Source organism: Zootoca vivipara, chromosome 16, assembly GCF_963506605.1.
Source record: "Zootoca vivipara chromosome 16, rZooViv1.1, whole genome shotgun sequence".
Lineage (NCBI taxonomy): Eukaryota > Metazoa > Chordata > Lepidosauria > Squamata > Lacertidae > Zootoca > Zootoca vivipara.
Genome location: NC_083291.1, coordinates 37,026,029 through 37,045,214, shown reverse-complemented (window position 1 = coordinate 37,045,214; position 19,186 = coordinate 37,026,029). Strand labels below are relative to the sequence as shown.

At 46.0% G+C, this 19,186-nt stretch overlaps 1 protein-coding gene across 3 annotated transcripts in view; it reads right to left on the bottom strand.

Moving 5' to 3' along the window:
* OTUD5 (OTU deubiquitinase 5) overlaps nt 1-14,833 on the bottom strand; it is a 50,082-nt gene extending 35,249 nt beyond the window's left edge. Inside the window, exons 1-2 of one of the 3 annotated variants that reach the window (XM_060268659.1) lie at nt 13,555-14,833; nt 2,715-2,808 (exon numbers count right to left, since the gene is read on the bottom strand). In XM_060268659.1, the coding sequence (XP_060124642.1) occupies nt 2,715-2,808; nt 13,555-14,136 (676 nt within the window). In that variant the 5' untranslated portion in view covers nt 14,137-14,833. The remainder of the gene's footprint in view (nt 1-2,714; nt 2,809-13,554) is intronic. The other 2 variants (XM_035140744.2, XM_060268660.1) reach the window with 2 other exon arrangements.
* Between the last annotated feature and the right edge of the window lie 4,353 nt (nt 14,834-19,186).

Sequence of the window (19,186 nt, the reverse complement as noted above, 5' to 3'; positions counted from 1 at the left end):
AGGGCGGCCCGGGCTCAGGTTCTGGCATGAACGGCTCAGGCTGGGTTCTGGTGCGAGTGGCCCAGACGCCCTGGGCTTGGTGGTGGCGGATGGGGGGGGGAGGGGGATGGACCTTGCAATCACTGAAGAAAACCTCAACAACTTTGCCCAACTTCCCTGACCACCACTGATGTTTAAATATGTACAGTACTAAATAAACCAGTGCTTTGAATATTTAAGAAAATATCAAAGTTATTCTGTTTTACATTTAAAATATTGATTTCTTAATTTGGGGTTCAAAAAATAGGGGTCGTCTTATATATGGGGGCATCTTATACATGGAAAAATATGGCATATAATGCAGTTGCATTACTTAGGGTTAGTTTCTGAAGGGGGGTAAGGATTAAGGGTAGAATTCAATGCTCTCTTCCAAACTCACATTGTTCTGGGGGTACTCTTGACACCCCCGCAAACCAATTTCAGGGGGTGAGGAGGGAGAAGAGGTAGGAAAGCCCCATTGCACAAACAGAAGTCCTTGTTCAGGGCTTTTGCTGATGGGGCTCATTAGGTAAAGGTTTGAATGAATTGCTTTACAGAAAAGGTGGACTTTCAGGAGAGACCTGCAAGAGGAAGGTACCTTGTAATGGTGTTCCAGACACAAGGAACAACAAAAGGGAAAGGAGTAGCTTTGCTGAAAGGAGCAGGAGGTCTTCAGGCAATTGTGGGAGACAAGAAGTTATGGAAAAGAGCATATTGTCCAACAATTATTTTGGCAGCAGAAATCTGGACAGAGGCAAGAGGAATAAGCTAAGACACAGGAAGACCAGAGAGAGGAAATTTGCAAGTGCCAATAAGGAAGATGACCAGAGAATGAACTAGAGCTTTAGTCAAGAGGATGGAGATTGAGAAGTATAATTTTCATAATGCCGCCCAGGCAAAACTGATAAGGTTGGATGACAGATTGAATATGGGGTAGCAAATGTACATGGAGTAAGCTAATGCTTCTTGCCAAATCAACAGGATTAAGGGATAAAGAACAATCAATGAGAGGATAGCCTGGGAAGAAAGTTGAAAAGCTTAGTTTTGAACATACCGAGTTTGAGAGAGCGGTAGGACAATCAGATAGGCAGGATCAGAGGGAACGGGAAAGCTCTCAAGTAGAGACGTAGACCGAGGGGTCATGTTTTAAATGAGCCTTCCCCAACCTGGTTTCTTCTAGATGCTGTGGTTAACTTTCAAATAGGGGTGGGTTATTTATCAATATATCGTCCAAAACCAGTTTGAAGTCTCTATCATGATATTGGTTTCATAATTTTTGACCTGGCAATATATCACAAATAATGGTGTGTGTGTGTGCGTGCGCACGCGCAAAAAGCACATTGTGGGAAAAACAACGAAGCCAGCCAATGCCTCCACATAGTTCCATCCTTAATTCAAACATTGTGATATAGAATAGAATATATTGATATGTTACAATGTTTAGCTGGTGATATATCACAATGTTGAAAACCAGGTATCACCCAGCCCTACTCCCAAGGATGGTGGGAGGTGCAATCCAAACATCTGGAGGGCACCAACTTGGGAAAGGTTGCTTTAATTGGTGAATTTTTGACACTATATTTCAGCTTACTTGCTTCCAAAATTCATATTTTTTGCTGATGAAGAGCGAGCTTCAACTCAAAAGACACTGGGACTACTGCTTCTGTAATATATTCAGTTTTGTACCTTATGATCATTACAACAGGTTGCTTCCAACTAAGTCATACTCAAGAGTAGACCCACTGAAATCAGTGGATGTAAAATTAATCAAGACCATTAATTTTAATGGAGTGAATCCAATGCTGTTGATGCACAAGCAGAACAGACTTCCACTATTACAAAGAGCCTCCAGCAGGCTCTCTTCCCCCCTCCAGTCCTATGCTCACCCACAAAATCAGCTCTAAGGGTTGGGGAACCTCCTGGAACAGACTCTGCAGGCACATCAGGGGAGAAGCAAGTGGAAGTCTGCTTGCGTAATGGTGGATTCCCCAATGGGTCAACTCTGACTGTAACTTAGCTTGCTACAACCCTACTTTTTATTTTTACTAATGGGCAACACCCTTTGTTGTGCTATGCATGCAGTTGTAAGAGAGCTCCTTTCTCCTCTTTGCCCAGTACTCACAAGACAGCACAAAAAGAAGCATGCAAGGGAAAAAAATATTATAATGACACCATTAACTCTGCCCTCAATGGTGCATTCTTGGGTCCCAGTTCCACTTCCTACCTCTGGCTAGCAGACTACCTCCTGCTCAGACTGAAAATACCGTAAACTGAGATGGAAAAAAAATGAAGCAGGGAAAAGGAGTGTAAAGGGAAGCAGCAACCAGGTCAAACAAATGGCAGCGTCCTTGGGAAGCGGAGCACTCTGCTTCCTGCCATCTTCAGCAATGAAGTTGCCAGTGTGTTCCCATGCCTGACCATCTTATGCCTACTGGGCACTGGGATTTGTCCTCCCACTGCAGGCAACCCAATATTAGTCAACAAGTACTAAATATTACAGCAAAGTCAATGTTCAAATCTAAATACTGGTATCTGGTGTCAGGTGTAAAATACTATACCCAATATTCTGCAAACATGCAATCTTAACATTTGCAGGGCTTTTGAGGAGAACCTTTGAGGGCGGGGATTTGTTTCAGCTCTAGTGCCGCCTGCTGTCCAATCTCTAAAAGGAAGACCCGTCAGCAGGCAGGACTTACCCACAGCCCGGAACAAGCAGGCCCCATCTTCCTTCATCTGTTTTATGATGAACCCTTTCTTCTCTCTCAGCGCCTTCTCGAACCTGTGTTCCTGCTGGTGACAGGAGGGGCAGATGTCAGCAAGTTAGATGGCAACCCCATCCCCCAAACCAGAAAGGGTGACATATCCTACTCTTTCTCCAGTTCCCCATATGGCAACCCAAACACAGCGCACCAGCTTTAAAATCCACAACCGGAATAGAAAGGGTTAACTCCATGCATGGCTCCACTGTGCCCCTAGAGGCTGATCCATGCAAAGAGGTGGCCATTATTATAGCCCCTGGGCTTATCAACAGAGACACCACAGGATCCCAACAGTGATCCAACCATGGCAGTTTTAATGTGGGATGATACTAGACTTCCATGCCCACAACACAGTCATAGAAGAAGTCTCAACAACTTCTGCAAGCTCATTTGGCACAAGGCTCTCATCCAGCTCTCATCCTAAAAAATATACATTTGGCAATATGTCTATAATATGTGCAAATGCTATGTGTTTTAAGAGGAGCATTACAATATCATGTTTGGTTACCCTTCCACATTTCTATACTCAAGACACCTATGATCCAATCTCAGTGCTCTTAACCAAAAATGCATCGACTACAAGAGTAAGGAAAATACATTATTTTAATATCTCATCCCAGTTTTGTTACTGTTTGCTTTGGAAATTAATAAAAAATCCATTTAAAATTTCAAGGAGGGTCTTCCTCACAGTGCCAGAAAGGAAGCAGTATTTGTGCAAACCGCTTCATTACTGAATCAAGATTAAATATATTTAATTCCTCACTACAAAGCTTTACAGACTTGGCCTTACAGTATAAAAGTTGTAAGTTTTACGATTACTCCTGAAGGAAGAACCTATGTCCCAAGATGTGTTGAGCTGTAATAAATATTAAAAGCACTCTTTTCAGAACTAGTTTCTCTTTTTTTTTTTTTGGCATTCTATTAGGTCAGATCTGACTGTATGTAAACAGCAGGCAAGCAGCTGCATTTAGCCAGGAGGGAAAAGCTAGAATTCTGCATTACGACCAATACTCCAAGAATGCTGGGCAAGAACTACTTATTTCAATGGGCTGGCTACGGAGCAAACACCCCTGTGGACCACTTAATCTTAGAATGCTTACTACTAATCCCCTTCAACAAGAACAGCTCAGAACTTGTCAGAACTTCCAAATGAAAGTACACTTGTGTTTTCTGGCTCAAATGATTGTGCTGCCATCTTCTGGCAGCAAGTGGACATGCATGCCAATAGGCTGCCAAGCTGTTCTTCCAGAGTTCCCCTTCTTAGCAAAGCTCAGCCTTCCTTGTCCCTATTATCACATGTTCTATACATAAATTGAATAACTGGTGTGAGGAAAACCATTAGATCTGTGGTATTTGGGTTCTGGAAAAAGACAAGGAACATGTGCTGCGTGATGCTCTTTCCAAACATTTTGTACAGGGCAGATAATATATTTGGTCATCTGGATCAACTTGACAGTATCCAGAAAATCAAAGAGCAAGGGAACAAAAAGAGCATCAAACACAACAAACTCCCCATGAATTTCACAGACAGACAAGCAGACAAGCATTTTCACCACCTTATTACAATGGAGGCTGGAGACAGTGTTTTGACTGAGACTGCTTGTGACTTTGTGGATGAGACTAATTTTGAAGTAAAAATGTCCAAGCTAATAGCTTATTCTATTAACTGCTGCACTAGCAGTCCGGGTCTATCCCCCTCCTCTAACTCCACACACACACACACACACACACACACACACACACACACACCCCTCAACAACCTATACAATGCAAATCATAGTGAGCAGATTTATTAAACGATTCATTAAATATCTTTCAGGGCAACATTGTCTTGCATAAATAGAAAGCTGTCCAGATTGTCCCAGTACCCGTAATACACTTTTGTATCTTTGAGGGGGTGGGGCTACAATGGCTTTAGCTCATTTTTCGTACCAACCACCACTCTGGACATTTTCACGACGACACTTTTATAACCAGTGTTCAAAATTCACCAGGCGTCAGGTGCATTTTGTACCTTGCTATTGGTCACTTGCAACCAAGTGAAAAAGTCTGGGCGTTAGGATAGCACCTGACGTCTCCATCTGGAGGGGCATGTCTGGGGATCCTTGGATCTTGCCTGTTTTCACACCCTAACAGCACATCCTTTATATCTGTGATATTTTATCTGCACAAGCAGAACAAATTTCAGGAACCAAAAAGTTGCATTGAAAAATACAACTTTCAAGCCATCTGGCCCCCAAATGGCAACTGGACATTCCGTTTTGGCGACTGTAACCCATTTGGTGCCTAGATTATACAGTATATCTAAGTTTCTAACACTGTTTGCATCCTATGTTACTGCCTAGACAACTGGGTTGAGCCATTAGCAGAACATTTTAATGTTATTTTAGTTGGTTTTTAAAATACACACATGCAAACTACCCTGAGATCATTTATGAGGGCTTAAAATTTGAATAAATACATAAACCATCTCAGAGTTCTGACAAACTGGTATAGGCTATTTCACAACAGCTGCACAGAGAAATGTTGCTACTTTCAGACAGGGTAATGAAAGATGCAGCTCAACAGGTTGCACACAACATGCTCATTATGTGAGCATGAAAATCGCTGAAGAATTTCAAATTTAATTACCTCAGTTACAGGAACTAAGGCATACTTTTTAAAAAAAAACAAAGAAAAGAAAAATAAACTTCATTTAACAGAAACTAAATCTCTGTCTCTTCACAACTATGAGGGCTGAATGAGTTTTTTTTTCTTCCAGTGAAAGTTCAGATTGTTAGGATTGTAGAAGATACAGTATTCTGACCTTGGTAATCCAGACCACAACCTTTCCCCCAGTCTATGACAACAACGACCTTCACAAAACTTTTGCAGACAACTGCTAGTGTACACAGACAACTGAATGAACTTCTTGCAACTTGGAAGTATTTAAAATGTAAAGGTAAAGGTACCCCTGACCATTAGGTCCAGTTGTGAATGACTCTGGGGTCGTGCGCTCATCTCGCTCTATAGGCCGAGGGAGCTGGCATTTGGCCGCAGACAGCTTCCGGGTCATGTGGCCAGCATGACTAAGCCGCTTCTGGTGAGCCAGAGCAGTGCACGGAAACACCGTTTACCTTCCCGCCAGAGCAGTACCTATTTTTCTACTTGCATTTTGACATGCTTTCAAACTGCTAGGTGGGCAGGAGCTGGGACCAAGCAATGGGAGATCACCCCCCGTCGCGGAGACTCGAACTGCTGACCTTCTGATCAACAAGCCCTAGGCTCTGTGGTTTAGACCACAATACCACCCACGTCCCCTGGAAATATCTAGAGAAGTATATATCTTAGAGACTTGAAAGGCATCCTACCACCAAAATCTAGCAGCACAGTAATAATAAATATGTTGAACTATGCAGAAAAAAGACACAATCCCAAATTTTCCAGTACAGGGACTATTTTAGACTTCTCCATTCTGATTTTCACAATAGCCCCTGCTCATTCACACGACACACAGTGCATTGGTACTCCTCCCACCCCCATGATCTATGTGAGGCACTGCATATTTACAGAATCAGGCAACAGCTGTACCCTATTTCTTACTAAGCAGGTGGAACACTCTTCTTTCATTGACTAACAGGAATAATATGAACATCATATACAGCCCCAAAAGCTCTTCCATAAAAGCTTTTCTGAGCACAACAAACTCTCATTTTCTGTCCTTCCTTCCAGTGGTTGTTTTTCACTGTGGCCAAATCATGTTTGCTATTCTTTTAAAAAGCACTTCTCACCTCACCTTTTCCTCTGCATGAGTTCACAGTTACAATGGGTAGAGTATTTGATTTTCTGCTGGGACTATTAAGGAATGAATGCCTAGAGTATTTCAGATTCCTGAGCTCTCAGCCCTCACCTATGGATGATTCACTTCAGCTACCTGTCGTGTTTTGGAAGTGTGTGTATTAATCACCCACTTCCTCTGTCGAACAACAGTCCCACATTGCTTCCATACACTAATAAACCTGACCAACAACATCGTCAACTTCAGAGTCTTTGCATATCCAATTATAGTTCCCAGGCATATGCCTACTCCATGATTTAAGGATATACAATTGCCTTTCACAATTATGTGGAACCCTGGCAAAACTCAGCAACCACAGTTTGAGAATGAATTCTCAGAACAAAGCAAACACCTTGCCAGTCTCCCATGTATTTCAATTGATGCCATTTATGTCCAGATACTGCCCAAGCAAGTTCAAATTTCCTTTGTGCTCTCTTCTATACAGCACTTTAAAGTGCACCCTATTACATTAATGGACTAAGGGCAATGTTTTGCCATGTTGTTTGGCCTATATATTTCTTTTTAAAAAAAAACATAGCTGGCCGAGGGGGCCAACCCAGATCAGGAATGGCATAGGGGAAGGGGAGGCTTTAAGTTTTTCTATCAGCAACAGTCCCAGTCAGACGAACTGGGCTACACCTTTCTGCTATTTGTCAAAAAAAGAAGCAAGCTTCTACACCAGCTATTCGTTTAAAAAAACCAAGGCAAAATCATGAGCCTTATCTACTTTGACCCTGAATTCAGAACACCGGAGCAATGAGAGAAATTCAGTGATTACTATGGAACTTTATTTGTCTTGGAGACATGACAGAATCTTACCATCTTCATGTCACATATTCCCCCCACACAAAGTACTTCCATGTAGGAAGGAACAATTATAAAGCCAACTAACATATATTGCATGGTGGTGATAAACACATCACACACACACACACACTATGGCTACATTCACACATTGTGCCAAACCATGATTTTGTGGGGCATGAATGAGCCTAGCCTCCTCCCAAGCTCATACTCCCTTCCCTTTCCTCCTGTGTAGTCAGGAGGAGGTGTTGTCAAGCTGAACTCTTTCTCCTAGGTGCAGGAGAAAGGGGGATTGGGAGAGGAAAAGTGCAAATCTGAGAAGAAGCTAGATTCATTCACATCTCACCGCTAAAGCATGGTTTAGAATGATGTACAAAGGTAAAGGGACCCCTGACTATTAGGTCCAGTCATGACCGACTCTGGGGTTGCGGCGCTCATCTCGCATGATTGCCTGAGGGAGCCGGCGTACAGTTTCCAGGTCATGTGGCCAGCATGACAAAGCCGCTTCTGGCAAACCAGAGCAGCACACGGAAATGCCGTTTACCTTCCTGCTGTACCTTACCTATTTATCTACTTGCACTTTGACGTGCTTTTGAACTGCTAGGTTGGCACGAGCTGGGACCGAACAACGGGAGCTCACCCTGTCGCGGGGATTCAAACCGCCAACCTTCTGATCGGCAAGCCCTAGGCTCTGTGATTTAACCCACAGCGCCACCCGCGTCCCAGAATGATGTATAGACACAGCCAATAATGCACATGCTAGAAAGCACCAATTGGCTCATAAAACAGAGGCGTTCAGCTACCACACTTAATTATCTACTATACTCAAGGACTTTACTGTATATCTAGAAGACAAGTGATCTGTGGATTGAACCTGGAACCTTCTGCATGCAAAGATGATGTCCTACCACTGAGCTCTGGCTTTCCCCCAATCATGCAAACCTCTCACATAGTCTTGCATTTGGAGGCTAGGATTCGCCAAGCAGGGAATTATTTTCAAGTGACTATGACACACTGGCCAAACCCCACTCTTTAACCATTTTTCGCACCCTCCTCCTCAACAACATAGCATTCAAATAACTCCTTATCCACAGCTATTGTGTGCTCACTACACGACAGTCACGTACTATGACAGCTTGGTGTGCTAGAGCAGTGGTCCTCAACCCCCGGGCCATGGATCAATTGGTACCGGGCCACCCAAGGAACATTAAATACAATTAAATTAAAATTATTAAATCAAACAATCTAAATAAAATATAAACAATCAACGTCCCCCCCTCAGTGGGCCGCAGTAAAATTATCAAACGTTGACTGGTCCACGGTGATACAAAGGTTGGGGAGCACTGTGCTAGAGCACATGCACAAGCTGAGCTTCAGAACCCTGCAGCGTCACACTGTAGAGAAAAAGAAACTCCCTGAACCTGTAGGTGTGAACATCTCTGGTGGTGGACATGCAAGAGCAAGATAGTTGGGACAACTAGGTTCTTTCTATAAAGTCTTGCATGGTGTTAAGATGGAATCTGACTGAATACTGCACAAGATTATAACTAGCTGGTAACAGCAGCAATTAAGTGTCTTGAGCTGTTCAAGGCTCTATAGGTCAAAACCAACACTTTGAATTGGGCCCAGAAACTAATTGGCAGCCAATTAGTCAGGCCAGGATCAGACCTTTGCCCTGGTGAGCCATTTGGCTGCAGCCACACACAAAACACATTGCAGTTATCTAACCTAGAGGTTACCAGAGCATAGACAACAGAAGTTAGGCTACTCCTGTCCAGATAGGGGCACAGCTGGGCCATCCGCCAAAGCTGATAGAAGACACTACACACCACTGAGGGCACCTGAGGCTCAAGCAACAGCAATGGATTTAGATGTATGCCTTCATTGCCCTCAACAGTGTTTGGCTGCATTCACTTCCTCCATTCATGTCAATGGCCCAACCATTTGGTTGTTCCGGAGGTCCGCCAGGACTTCAACAGGACCATGAGTCATATCAGCTGGAACATCTCCCATAGCTGTTTGGAACCCATTGGATCCATCAGTCTCTAAGCGCAAACCATCCTAGTAAGTACCACACCCCTGTAGAGCACTAAAGATGCTCAAAGCCTAAATCTCAACAGGAAGTGATCTGGCCATGACAAGGGACTGATGTCAGTATCTCCTACTTTCAAATCACCATCTTCCTTCCTAGTTGAGAAAACAAGGTCCAGAGTGTGGCCTGCCACATGCGTTGGGCCGATGGCATTTTTAGACAGCCCCATGGTTCTCATGGCAGCCATGAAGTCCTAAGCCACCCCAGAGCCAGTTGCCTTGGCATGGATGTTGATGTCCCCCAGAACCAACAGTTTGGGAGTTATCAACACTGCCACTAGCTTTGTCAGGGAGACTGGAGGGCAGCAAGACAGGCAGGAAACTAGCAGAATCCCTCATCTGTCACAATTGCTCAATGCCAGGAACACACACTCTAGATCCCTCCCGCAACTGGACAGAAACAGAAAGAATGAATTTCTACAGAATTTCTACAGCAACTCCCTGACCCTTAAGTCTGCCCTGATACTGCACGGAGTATCCAGGTGGGCACAGCTGGGTGAGGCCAACTCACCCACCCAGGTCTCAGTGATACAGACCAGATCGGCCTCCTCATTCATAAGCAGGTCATGCGAGGAGGTCTAATTCAGAGCCAACTTGGTTTTCAACAACAGCAGCCACAGACTCGAGGGGTAGCTGGTAGGACAACTGCAATTCCCAAGGTTGGAGGAGGGACTGGAAGATGCTGTCTGCTGAGCTTGGGCAGGTTGCAAAAACAGTGTATCAAGGAACTAGTGCACTGCAGTATATGGCCTCAAGAACTATGTGTGATGCAGGCCTCCCTCTGAGATTATCTCCTCTCATGTGTCCTATCACAACTGCTGGCCGACCCACTGGCGGAAATGTCAGGAGCAACACCTAGTCAATACAGCAAAACTCACAGCGGCTGTTCTGTAACATAGAACTCCCTTCCCTGGAGAGTTAGAATGAAAGTGTTTTCCAGAGCAAGGGTGAATTACTCACATATATGCCCATTTATCATTTGATGTGTTAATCTACCACCACAGATCAATTGTCACCAAACTTAGCTTCCTAACCCACTGAAGTAACCTCAGATACAACACTTCAAATAAGGCAGTGTACACCGTGAAGTCACCAAGAGACACACACCAATGTGATTCCACATCAGACTTGCCATTTGATAGGTCTGTCCTGAAACCATTTTGCCCCTCCCCCACCCAACACTGCACATCTCTACACTACTCACAGTTGTTGCTGACATCCCAGTCATGGGCATGCATCATAAGGAAATATGATAACTAGGTTGGGGTTGTCAACATAAAGCAGCTGGTATGAGGTGCCAAGCTGGCCCTTGTCATCATTTAACTGAATAATATAGATAGATTTTCTGTAAATATTTGTTAATAGCTTTCGATTTGACATTTTTCATATAATTTACTTGCTCTTAGAGCATTTGGGTATGGCAACATAAACATTTACCAATAAAACAGAAAACATAATCTGGCTTCTTTTTCAGAATACAAAAATGCTGTACCTTTCCGAAGCAATTTGCTTAGCTGCCCTATTCTTAAATATAAGATTTTCCCCGCTGCCCAGTATTCTGGCTAAATCTATTATGCTGCAATTTAAAACAACTGCATTCCTTTTTCCTCTATAGCAGTGGGAAATGGTTTTTCACTCACATTATTGCTGCATCTGGCAGAACATTTACGCTAAATTCCAAACCATCAAGAATTCTGTTTCAACCATTTGACATCTGGATTTTACATCACTCCCCACCCCCCAAACCAGGATGGTGGTGCTAGCTATTCCTAGTCTGCCCATGATCATTTGCCATGTTAACTGCAGACTCAACATCCGCTTCTAGACTGGACTGCCAGGTCAAAATGTTTAGAAGACACTGAAAAGGCAATCTAGACGATGTCCCAGAATCCTCCGCAGCACACAGGGTTTTGTGGCCAATATATAGATGTAGAAAGTGGTTTCTGAAGATAAGAAAGCTTGAAGAGGTTTGCTGAAGAATGGGGCGGGGGTGTGTGGCCCTCCTGATGTTGGATTCCAAATCCCATCAGCGAGGCCAGAGATCAGGAAGATGGGAGCTGTAGTTCAGCAGGATCACAGGTTAGCCACCCCAGTAGTAACTATATCTCAAGCTAGCTTACAAAAGCATTTTTCTGCAGGGAGCCTGAGAGATAATTCCCATGTTTTCAGCTGCTCTTAAAGTCATCTGAAACATTTTCCTTCTTCCCTCCCTCCCTGCAAGCTTGGGATCATGACCTTGTGGGATACAGCAGTAGCTTAATATAAAGGACGATCTGCTTCTGAGTGAACCAAGAGGTTCCCTTTCCTATAATAGTTTAACAGGATACGGCTACCAACAGGATCAGAACACCCAATATTAGCCATCAACAAAGCCATACTTCACAGTGAGACCAAACTAGGAGTGATCTAGGAACCTACCTGCATGGAATAGCCACAGACCTACATGGGGCTCAAATATCAGTGATCATGCACCAAATCCAGCCCCCAACTTTCCAAATAAAGGTTCTCTGGTAGGAAATGCAGAAGTCAGTCCTGTGCTCAAGACACTAGAGAACCAGTGCCAGTCCAAGGAAACAATAGTGGGCTGGATGGGCTGACTTAATACAAGTCAGTTTCATGTATCTGCATGCCACTCTTGCAGAAAACCATATTTCTTCCAGCACATATGTTTCCTCCGACTGCCAGTTCTCAAAACAAGACTCTTCTCCCCATAGTTATTCATATCCCAAATGTCTTTACAAACAACTTAACTGTAATCAAGCATAGAGACCCACCAACCCCCCCCCCATGCCACTACTTTTGTTGTCTTCTAAATTGGACCCTTTCCACACCTACTCTATCACTTTTGAGCTAAGCAAATCCAATTTCCTTTCATAAACAAGTTTCTCTCAAGCAAAGATCCCACCCCTTTTTTAATGTAATACTTCCATTTTTAGTATCAAAAGGTTGTCTGGAGTCACAGGATGGAAGATGCCATTTCTATACACACAAAGGCCCCAGCCACCCTTCCTTCCCAAATATGACTTCTGGTGTCACAACTACAAGCTAAAAAGGCAATGTAATCCAACAGAGAATAATTCTTTAGTTCCCTTTTGTATTCCATACCATATCCAGACCCAGTATTCATTCCAGAGTTTCTACCTACAACTATAAAACAAGGGCTCCTGTTTTAACTCACAGAGGAACTGAAAGATTTCCTCTAACCTTTCCTCAAAGAGAGATCCCCATCTCTTGTCCCCTAAGCTAACTTCACGTTCTATGTGGGGCTGATGTGCTATGTTTTTTTCTTTTCAAATGATGTTAAAACCCTTCTTCATCAATCTGTACAGATAAGCAAAATAATATTTACCTTCACACCCATTTCCTTTATTTCTCCCACCTTGCTCCATGACATTGTACCACCCTTCAGTAATAGTATAAAATCTTACAATTGCCAGAGCAACCCTCCCCCCTCTTTCAACATCTTTTCTCTATTAAACAGCCAGGCACCAATGATGCCACAAAAAAAGGATTCTGCTTTCTTCTGAGGGAGGCCTCACAATTTAATATGCCGTGTAAGTCACATTCCTGCCAACACAGTGAATCTGCACACTTCTTCTTCTTTTACAAAGAATACCAGAAACCAAACATTACTGGAGAGACAGCTCCCCTCTTTTCACTGGGAGCCTTTCAGATTCTGCTTTCACCTGCTCCAAGGGATAACTTCAAACAAATCCAGCCCAAATGATGCCGCAGGAACCCTCAACTGCGAACCAGGCGGTTCCTTCACCCTGGGAGCAGCATGGCTAGTTGACAAAACTACGCTTTGATGTGTACCCATTATATAGCGAAGACGTATTTCAGTGGGAGGGCGCAAAACGCGTGCATCACGCGAGGTAAATTAAACCATGCACCCCGATGGCCGGACACCTCCGCCTGTAGGGCAATAGGGAAGCGTGCAGCCCTCCCCTCCAGCATGAAACGAAAGTGCCAAGCAGCAAGCACCCCCTCCCAAAGCGCGTGGGCTCCATAGGCCTCCGACAGAGTTAAGGACCCCACCGTCCGCTCCCCACCCCCACGAGGTACCTGCTCCACGGTGGCCGGGTCCATGCTCTCGATACGGGCCGCCGCTGTCTCGTACTCGTCCTCACTGTTGTAGCCGGCGCCGGCCTCATCCTGCTCGGGGCTGTTGCCTCCCGCTCCCCCGGGCCCCGCGGCTCCCAGCCCGCCGCCAGACCCTCCGCGCCGCCGCCTCTTGCTGTGCCCGGGGCCGGAGCAGCAGCCGCCACCGACCCCGCCCCGCGCCTCAGCCACTCCGGGGTCCAGCAGGCCGAGGCCGGGCCCGTCGCCGCCGGCTCCGACTCCGGGGTTGGGCGGCGGGGGGGACCCGGCGGGGGGCAGCCCCCAGCGGGGCGGCGGGGGCGGAGGCGAGGCCCTGGGACGGGCGCCCCCGCGCCCCGAGTGCGGGTCGCCAGGACCGACTCCTCCCCCGACGCCTCCGCCGGGGCCTCGCGAGTGCGAGTCGGAGCCCGAGCAGCCTCGCGGGTCTGGACCTCCGACACCGCCGGGGCCCCCTGGACCCCCCGGGCCTCCCCCTCGGGAGCCAGGCTGGTCCCTATCGCCGTCCCCCGCTGACGGGCAGGCCTTCTTCTTGGGCAGGATAGTCATGGCAAGGGCGGGCGCGGGGAGAGGGAGAGGGAAGGGCCCGGAGACCGGCGGGGAGGAAGGTTCAAGGGGCCCGGATGGAAGGGGCAAGGGGTGACAGTTGCCCCAACGACGGGGGGCGGTGGGCTCGAACAGGGCCCGGATGGGAGGGCGAATGTGGGTCAAGGGTCGGGGGGGGGAGGAGAAAGAGGCGCCCGGGAGAGAGGAGCGCGTGATAGGAGGCGGAGGGCCGCGCACCGGGGACGGAGAGGGCCAAGGGGGCCCCGCAGGTTACCCGGATGAGGAGGGCTAAGAAACAGGCAGGGTTACCCGGATGAAGAGGGCTACGCGGGGGAGATGGAGGAAGGGCCAGCCGTGAGCGGGAAGCGGGGGGCTCTCTCTGAGGGAAGCGGGGAAGGCGGCGGCAGATGCCCGGATGGCGAGATCAACCTCAGCGCATCGCTTCCCCCGCCGCCGCCGCTCAGTAGGGAGTGCGTCCGTCAATTCCCAGCGAGGCGCCGGAGCTTCTCCCAAGCAGCCCACACCAACCGGGTCGTCCTCGGCCCCGCTCTCTCCTCCGAGGCTTTCGGGCTTTTCGCGGTCTCCGGAAAGAGAGAGAGGCGGCAGCGGCGGCGGCTACTACTACTACTACGGCCCGTCTGCGGGCCCGGCCTAGTGTCAACATCAACACAGCCGGCCTCTGACCCCGGCGAGCTCGACTTCCGTTTCCACGCCCCCTGGCAACAGGTGAGGCGGTCCCTGGGCTGGCCGTAGCAACCGCGGTTAACCGCGCGCTCGTTGGCCGGGAGTGACGGATGTCCGTCACTGAGTGGCTGGCGCCGCCGCTGGTCGGGTGATGTCCCGCCTCTTTCCACTTTTCCTCCTCCCGTCCCTTTTTGCGAGAGCGAAGGAGTGAGGCGGGATTATTGTTCCCCTTGTCAGCATAGCTTGTTCCTATAGGCTAGAGAAAGTAGTTGCCGTTTCTTCATTCGCCGGCGGACACAGACCTGAACCGTGATTGGCTGAAAGTGGCCGGTTACCTCCTATTGGCTTGGAGCATTCCCAGGATCGGAATTGATAGATTGGACGCGAGTTCCTACAGCTGGTTGGCATATAGAATCTTATAAAGCTGATTGGTTGATTGGTTCCTAATTGTGCCTTATCCCATACAGTTAGGCAGGAATCTAACGGTGCTCCAGAAAAGACTTGTTTTTTATAGCGATTAGATTTTCTATATCAATTATTAATACTGCAATACAATTGTTAATTTATCTGGCCTCTTTAGGCTCTAAAAAGCCTTACTTATTGAGGCTGCGACCCCTTTAGGAACAGGAATTAATAATATACCTATGGGCTTAGGAGGAATCTTCTGCAACGTTTTCTGAGCTCATGCATAGGACTAGAAAACCCAATAAACAAGCAAATTATAGCCCAGGCAGCACCATTTGTGGTTGCTGCTTGTGGCCGGCAGCTTTAAAGGGAGATGTTGGTGGAGAAAATGGCTAGTGCTCATGACAGCAAAATGAAACACCCACATTTAAGAAGCAGTGTCTCTGTACAACAGTTGCAGAGGGGACGGTGGTAGGGGAGGGCCACAGTATTTGCTTTGTGCCCTTCTTGTGCGCTTTGGAAGGCACCTAGCCAGATGTTTTTTGCAATAGAATGTAGTTGGAGCTTTGACCTTCTGAACTAGCAAGGTGCTGTGTGTGTGTGTCTCTCTCTCTCTCTCCCTCCCTCCCTCCCTCCCTCCCTCCCTCCCTCACACACACTTTCATTGATAACTAAAGAGCTGGGAAACTTTCTTTGATTGGACAACCGGGTGCAAACCTACGGACAGTTTGCTGTTGTTTCTTGAAAACAGTAATCACTTTTCCATACTTTTATTTTAGCCCTCTATTCTAGCTCAGATACCCCTGTTGCAAATTAATTGGTGTGATGTGGCAGGCAGCCTTACCATACTTACTTAATTGGGTTTAATTTAATTAGATTTCTAAGATTCCACGTCAACCAGGTTTACAGAAAACAACAGACTAATTTGTGATAGGACTCATAGCTCACTTCTTGAACACTGAGACACTGATACAGTACCTGGAATTCATAAGCATCATTTTTTTTGCATGTGCAGATTGCTTGTCAGAGAGAGTACTCCTTTTCAGCATATATAAATATTTGTTACACTGTAACCATCTTAAAATACATCATTTTTACTTTTTAAAGTTCGTGTTTTGTTCTTTTTTTAAAAAAAAATCAAATGCTAATGTTTCCAAATTCTACACTCATTAATATCAGTCTACAAATTTTACACAGATACTTTTCTTCATATCAGTGTAATCCCCAACACAGATGATTTATTAATTATCTTGGGCCCCATCTAAGCCATGCCTTCATAGTTTTAATAAATAGGAATTATTGTCCACTAGTTCCCCCCTCCAACTTGGTTAGAAAAATATTCATGTAATATTTCTTATAATAACATGAAAATGATTTTTAACAAACATGGACCTGCTAGGCCCAGGCCCCCAAAATAGTTACATCCATCTCCAAATCCTCATACGCCTCCAAATCTTAAAATAAGACTAGAGCACATGACTTTTGTTTGAGCTCTCATCCAGTTTTCTTTATTGGCACAAAACTACAGTAGCATTCACCTTCTTCAAGCATCTCTTCTCTCCAGCACCTTCTCCCTCATTGCACCCTCCAAGACCCCCCAAACACCCTAGACTTTCTCCTCCTGCATTCAGGTCAGTTTTATTCTCCCCATTTGTACACAAACAGGAACCTGAGTTGAAGTGACTTGACCAAGGTCACGCACAGCACATTTATAGCTGGCATGGGAACTAGAAGTCTTCATTTCCAGCCCTGACAACTCTGTCCATGGTAAGGGGTCAAGTTCAGCCTAATTTCTACCACTAACAGAACTGAGTGGTAAAGCGTTTCTTGGACTGCAGCACTTTAGATTGCAGATGACTTTGTTTTGTTTGCATATTTGGATGCTTCCTTATAACAACAAAACCTGGCTTCATGCAGAAAATTAGCATGTCAGGGTCAAAGAATGGTAGAGTTGGAAGGACCCCCGAGGGTCACCAAACCCCCTACAATGCAGGAATCTCAACTAAAGCATCTATGAGAGATGGCCATCCAACCTCTAGTGGAAAACCTCCAGTGAAGGAGAGTTCACTACCTTCCAAGGGAGTCTATTCCACTGTCAAAACAGCTTGTACCCTCTGGAGCAGAGGAAAACAAATTTGCTCTATCTTCCATGTGACAGTCCTTTAGATATTTGAAAATGGCTATCACATCTCCTCTCAGTGTCCCTTTTTCCAGGCTAAACATGCCAACTCCCTCAACGGTTCCTCATAAGGCTTGGTTTCCAGACTCTTGATCATCTTGTTTGCCCTCCTCTGCACATGTTCCAGCTTGTCAACATCCTTCTTAAATTGTGGTGCCCAGAACTGGACACAGAGGTACTCCAGGTGTAGGTCTGACCAAGGCAAAATAGAGTGGTACTATTACTTCCCTTGATCCAGACACTATACTGTACTTCAGTTGATGCAGCCTAGAATAGCAGCAGCGTTTTTTGATGCTGCACCAAAGGGTTCTGCCTAGTCTTCTCCCTCCCTAGACATTTTACTTCTTTAGATATAGGGAGGCCTTTTTTCATGGAGCCTTCAGACATCACCCACTGTGCAGCATGAAGTTATACAGCTGGGATAAAGCTTTACCACTTGATTCTGCTGCAGCATTACCAGGCATGCTAAAATTCTCATACACTCGAGGGCCTCCACTGGAGGGGGTATATTCTTTCCTCTTGTACATGGCCATATGGAGTTGCTCAGTGCAGCACCAGCTGAAGGAAAGCAGTTCCTAGTATGGCCATCAAATCTCAAAACAACAGCCAGTGATGGGTTCTAATCAGCTCCTCCTATTTCTCTCAAGCAGCACCCTTAATATCAGAGCGGAGGGAAAAGACACCCTTCCCATTTTGTTTAAGTGGCTTGCAGGAGCTGCCTTTTTGATGGAGAAATCTGGCTCCCTCCCACTCCTTTCTGCAAGAAGGTAGAGGAGGTGAAGGATTGCTCTTATGGTTAAGTCCAGTGTTTCCCAACCTTGGGTCTCCAGCTATTTCTGGACTACAACTCCCATCATCCCTAGCTAGCAAGAAAAGTGGTCAGGGATGATGGGAATTGTAGTCCAAAAACAGCTGGAGACCCAAGGTTGGGAAACAGTGGTTAAGTCTCTAACTGCAGCCCAAGGAAGGGTAAAAGTAGAGTCTATGCTTGGAGTTTCTCCACCACCCTCTCCGGTTCACGAGAGGTTTTGTTTTTGTTTTTTAAAAAAGCAAAGCAAAACAAAAACAAAACAAAAAGTTGAGGCTTTGAAATGAAGAAACACGATTTTGCTGGGCCTGTGTTAGTGAACAAGTTGACATGTTGAGAAAGTCTACACAGTGTGCAGAGCCAATAGTGATGCAACTGTTGCAGTTGTAAATAATTTGTTTATTTAGCCTCATGCCCAGCTCGTAAGTCATGTCATGTTTCCTTTGCCACAGCAAAACTGTTGAAAGAAGCAGTGGACTCAGTGGGGGATCAGCTTTGGTCAGGACCACAAATATTAGTTATGGTTAACTGTTGGCCAGATATGGGCCCCAAAGGGCAGCCCAGGGGTGGGTGGGTGGGGCTCTCCTGCCTGATCACTTGGAGAAGGTTCTGGCTTGCCACAGGTGAGTAGGCATTTACGAGCCAAAAAGCAGGGGAAGTGTACTTTGTGTTCGTGTCTTTGAGCCATTCACAAAAGTGGTTCACCCCTTAATGAACTCTTGAGTGGATCCGCTGGCCCGGCACACTTTGGCAATCTGCTTGTGTGCATTGGCTTCTTGAGTCTGGAAAGGAACAAACGGCATTCCCCCAAGTGTAAATAAGTGACTACAACAGAATTATGCATCTCTGTTTGTGGGAGAGAGGTAAAGAGAGGATAGAGTTGGGGACCCATCGGTCTACAGTAGCAGGTCTGGTCTCAAATTTCAGCAGCACCCTGCATGATGCCAAAATTCAGCAAACCCCCTGCCTCTTGTGCT